The sequence below is a fragment of the Gadus macrocephalus genome, chromosome 14, assembly GCF_031168955.1.
Source record: "Gadus macrocephalus chromosome 14, ASM3116895v1".
Classification (NCBI taxonomy): domain Eukaryota; kingdom Metazoa; phylum Chordata; class Actinopteri; order Gadiformes; family Gadidae; genus Gadus; species Gadus macrocephalus.
In genome coordinates, this window is record NC_082395.1 from 3,670,687 (window position 1) to 3,675,627 (window position 4,941).

The following is a 4,941-nucleotide window of genomic DNA, read 5'->3' on the forward strand; positions in this document are numbered from 1 at the left end:
AGGCTGTGATTAGTGAGTTAATAAAGATTCATTGAGTGATCTCTTTGTATACACGCGAAGGACCTGCATGGGTTTTAAGACCAAGTGTTTGCTCAAATCAATGGCTTATGAAGCCACTTATCTCCCGCAACCCTAAATGCAAATGAGGCGACCTCAGCGGGCTCCTGCCCCACAGGTTGGGGATCACTGCTGTGCAGGGACTGAGGTACCAGTGTGTGAACCTGAGCTCTGCTTCTCCTGTGGTCGTCAGATCTGTGGGAGGAGAAGTTCAAGGACTGCCGCATGGAGAACACCACATTCCTGCACCCCAAAAAGGGCTGCCATCTCAACTTCCAGGAGGAGAACGACATCGTCATCTACCTGGTCAGCTTCCTGGGCAGCCTGGCAGTGTTGCCTGGCAACATCATCTCGGCGCTCTTCATGGATAAGATAGGAAGGATCAAAATCATAGGTTCGTTCAATCAGTACCCTCTTTCTATCATTAAATCGATCACTCTACATATAATTTATCTGTCTGTCTGTCTGTCTGTCTGTCTGTCTGTCTGTCTGTCTGTCTGTCTGTCTGTCTGTCTGTCTGTCTCTCTCTCTGTCTGTCTCTCTCTCTCCCTTGTCCCTCTCCCTCTCTCTCTCTCTCTCTCTCTCTCTCTCTCTCTCTCTCTCTCCCTCTCTCTCTCTCTCTCTCTCTCTCTCTCTCTCTCTCTCTCTCTCTCTCTCTCTCTCTCTGTCTATATAACGATGATGTAACATTCGGTCCTCCAGGCGGCTCCATGCTGGGCTCGGCGGCCTGCAGCTTCCTGCTGCTGCTGAGCTTCAGCCAGGGGGCGGTGATCTGCTGGCAGTGCCTCTTCTACGCCGTCAGCGTGGCCGCCTGGAACGGCCTGCAGGTCATCTCCGTGGAGGTCTACCCCACCGCCAAACGGTAGGGCCTCAACCCCATAACCCTCTGAGGAAGGCACGGGTCTTAACCCCATAGCCCTGTGATTAACAGTAGGGTCTCGACTTCATCAACAATGTTGTTTGTGTATGCGTCTCTCTCTCTCTCTCTCTCTCTCTCTCTCTCTCTCTCTCTGTCTCTCTCTCTCTCTCTCTCTCTCTCTCTCTCTCTCTCTCTCTCTCTCCCTCTCTCCCTCTGTAGAGCGACGGCGTTCGGCATCCTGAACGCCGTGTGCAAGTTTGCCGCCATCATCGGCAGCTTCATCTTCGCCTCCTTCATCGGCATCACCAGGATCGTCCCAATCTTCCTGGCCATCGCCGCGCTGGTGTGTGGCGGCCTGCTGGCGCTCAAGCTGCCCGAGACGCGCGAGAAGGTGCTGTCCTAAACCGCCAAAGCCCCGCCGGGAGGCCTGCCCCCCCCGCCACCTCCGTCTCACCACCCCCACTCACACCACACACCCAGCCCCATATGAAGGCTGATTTACACATGTATGTGTGTGTGTGCGTGTGTGTGTGTGTGTGCGCGGGGGGGTCAAAAGAGATACAGTGGATGTGGAGTGGATGGGGTAGTCATGGTGATTTGATCTGTCCAGTATCCACTCTCATCCGACTCTGCGATGACATGAGTTTTATCAAACCACTGTTCAGACCCATGCTCAAATACACTAACACACACACACGCACGCACGCACGCACACACACACACACACACACACACACACACACACACACACACACACACACACACACACACACACACACACACACACACACACACACACACACACACACACACACACACGTAGCTAGTGACTTCCTGATGTCTGAGGCCTGTGTAGGAGGAAGGTTCAATATGAAGGTCTAAAGAAGAGCTTAAAAAGGGTCAAGTAGTTTCTGTTGTGGTGCATTAGTGTTTGATGAGGAGGAGGCTGTTCCATCCTCTTCATCCTTGTCCAGACATAGCCTCTCTGTGTTTTTTAACACAGCTGATGGACTGATGGATATATTGATCTATTGATCTGTACTGTGACATCTCTGTCAGAATCCATGATTGATCCTCAATTATGTGTTTCCCTTCTCACCTTCTCCTCTCACCTGCTAGCGTCTCTATCTCAACAATGTTCCCTAGAACCTCCTCCTTCTGCTCCCCTCCTCCTCCTCCTCCTCCTCCTCCTTTTCCTGCCCCATCTCCTCTCCTCCTAATTGTTCTCCTTTTCCTCCTCCTCTTTCTGCTCCTCATCCTCCTCCTTCTTCTCCTCCTCGTCCTCCTCCTTCTCCTCCTCCTCCTCCTCCCCTTATCTGAACATGCTGTGACAAAATGTACCAACACTAATTTGTTCCGTTCGTGTGTTCATGACCTTCTTGCTGTATGTGTGTATTATGATGTTTTTTTGAACGATGTCTATGTTTGAGATTAGATATTTTGATATTTTGCTCTCTTTTTGACGTTGTGGTGAGGAGCAGTGCTCGCGGCCTTAGCTGCTACGCTGCTTTTCTTACAACATAGATCCACATTTCTAAGGAGCATGTTACTTTCTGCGCTGACCAGCCTGTGTGTGTGTGTGTGTGTGCGTGTGAGTATGTGTGTGTGCGCGTGCGCGTGTGTTTATGTGCGTGTTTGTGAGAGAGAGAGAGACAGCGAACAACAGTGTATGTATGTGTTAATGTGCTCATGTTTTTGTGTGTGTGTGTGTGTGTGCGTGAAAGACAGACAGTGAGCAAGAGTGTGTGAATGCATTAATGTATGTGTGTGTGTGTGTGTGTGTGTGTGTGTGTGTGTGTGTGTGTGCGTGTGTGTGTGTGTGTGCGCGCTTCGCGGCTGTTATCTATTGTCTGTGAACATAGCCCCGTAGCGTTTACAGTGTATTTTCGTGTGTTGCTGTCGAGACGTAGCGGCGTATGTTTGTGTGTGTTAGCTCAACGTATCTCATAAGACTCTTCAGCCCTGTTGATGGGAGGGGATGTAGGACCACGGTGGTCTTTCCAACACAAGCGAACCGTTTCAAAATAAAAGCCCCAAAGAACACTGATGGAGAATATCTGGTCTTCCCTGCCACTTAAGTTAGCGAGGTTCCGCTCTTCACCACGTTGGAGAACACTTCCACTCTGTTTTGTTTTGTGATGTCGATAAAATTTGAAATAAACATGTGAATGTATTCAGGAGTCCAACATCTTTATTTGGTGTGTGTGTGTGTGTGTGTGTGTGTGTGTGTGTGTGTGTGTGTGTGTGTGTGTGTGTGTGTGTGTTTTTTGTGTGTGTGTGTGTGTGTGTGTGTGTGTGTGTGTGAGAGTGATAAAGGGATAGTTTTTTGTGTTTGTGAGAGAGATAGTTTGTGTCTGTGTGTGTTTGTCTGTGTGTGTGTGTTTGATTGTGAGAGATATAGAGAGAGAGTTTGTGTGTTTATGTGTTTGTGTGTTTGTGAGAGAGAGATGGACAATGTGTGTGTGTGTGTGTGTGTGTGTGTGTATGTGTGTGTGTGTATATGAGTGGTTGGCGGCAGACAGGTGTGAGTACTGTAATGTGGCCTGTGTGTGTGTGTTTGTGTGGGAGCAGTGTAAAGTGTGTGTGTTTACTCTATCTGGGGTGTGAAACAGAGCTGCTTGTGTCATCAGGGGTCGCGACCCCGCAACACAACGGAACACCTCCACCCCCGACCGACTCCCCCCCCCCCCCGCCTTGTTGTCCTTGTACCGCTCTTAGCCTAGCCTAGCCTAGCCTAGCCTAGCGTACAGGCTCCAGCCTTCCTTGCAGAGTTCCCAGACTTGTTCTGGAAGCTGTAGCCCCCTCAGCAGAAGCGGCTGGCGGCCGTGTTTTCACACCCAGACAGCAGAATGTCTCGGTCGGCCAAACCCAGCCACAACCAGCCTCTCAGTCCCCCGCGTCTCCAAGTCCTTCGGTAACCCTGGAGGACCACGATCCACCCGACTGGAACCCACTCAAAAAGAGTCCAGGTTGCCTTACAGGAGGAACACCCTGCAGCAGACTGTAGTCCACTCAGGGGACAGTTCTACCTGACTGATATAAAACTAGAAACTGAGGAACTAAGGACCGAAATCAAAATTATGCAATTTTTCACCATTGCATAAATCAAACAATTAGATGTCCTTAATTGTCTTGCTTTTCAATAAAACAAATCAATTACAAATTTGATACAAAATATTTATTTAATACTGAACGTTTTCTAACATTCCAGAAGACCTTATAGCAAGAATTTAAGAACAATGTACCTTTAAATAAATGAGAAAAACAAGTGTATTTTTTTCGGCCTTTTTACCTTTTTACCGAAAATTATGTTTTGGGCCATTTTCGGCCAAACATTTTCGATGCATCCCTGCTAGAAATAAATAGTAAAGCTTTTACAAAGGCCTCAAACAATAGCTAAAATGTAATCAACAGTGCACATATGAATAGCTCTTAACTGGTTTACTGCTTGCTCGTATTGCCTTTGCTCTGTTGCCTTTTTATGTTCCTGATTGAAAATTGCTTGTATTTCTTTGACTTCTTTATATTTGTATTTCTTTGTTATTTAATTGCCCTATATTTTATTGCTCTATCTTTTCAAAAGCTGCCTATGGACAAGTGTTGCGAATTAGCACTTGTGCTAAAGCACTTAAACAATGCATCTGGTCTGTCCAATGCAATTGCTATGTCCATATCAAATAAACACTAAATACAAATAAAATAAACCTTGAGGAACAGCAGCAGACTGTAGCCCACCCAGAAGACCGTCCTGGAGGTAGACAGGGCAGCAGACTGAAGCCCACCCAGAAGACCGTCCTGGAGGTAGACAGGGCAGCAGACTGAAGTCCACCCAGAAGACCGTCCTGGAGGTAGACAGGAGGTAGACAGGGCAGCAGACTGCAGTCCACCCAGAAGACCGTCCTGGAGGTAGACAGGAGGTAGACAGGGCAGCAGACTGTAGTCCACCTGTTAGCCGACCACAGCCACGTGAACCACACTCAAATACGTCCAGGTTCATTGAATACACCTGAACTCATATCTCGGAT

General features: G+C 48.3%; 1 protein-coding gene across 1 annotated transcript in view; it reads left to right on the forward strand.

Annotated features, from left to right (window-relative positions):
• The window catches only part of sv2ba (synaptic vesicle glycoprotein 2Ba), a 14,542-nt gene extending 11,453 nt beyond the window's left edge, over positions 1–3,089 (forward strand). The window contains exons 11-13 of the mRNA XM_060071180.1: positions 251–451; positions 760–919; positions 1,136–3,089. Coding sequence (XP_059927163.1) covers positions 251–451; positions 760–919; positions 1,136–1,319 — 545 coding nt within the window. The 3' untranslated portion in view covers positions 1,320–3,089. The remainder of the gene's footprint in view (positions 1–250; positions 452–759; positions 920–1,135) is intronic.
• The last annotated feature ends 1,852 nt before the right edge of the window (positions 3,090–4,941 follow it).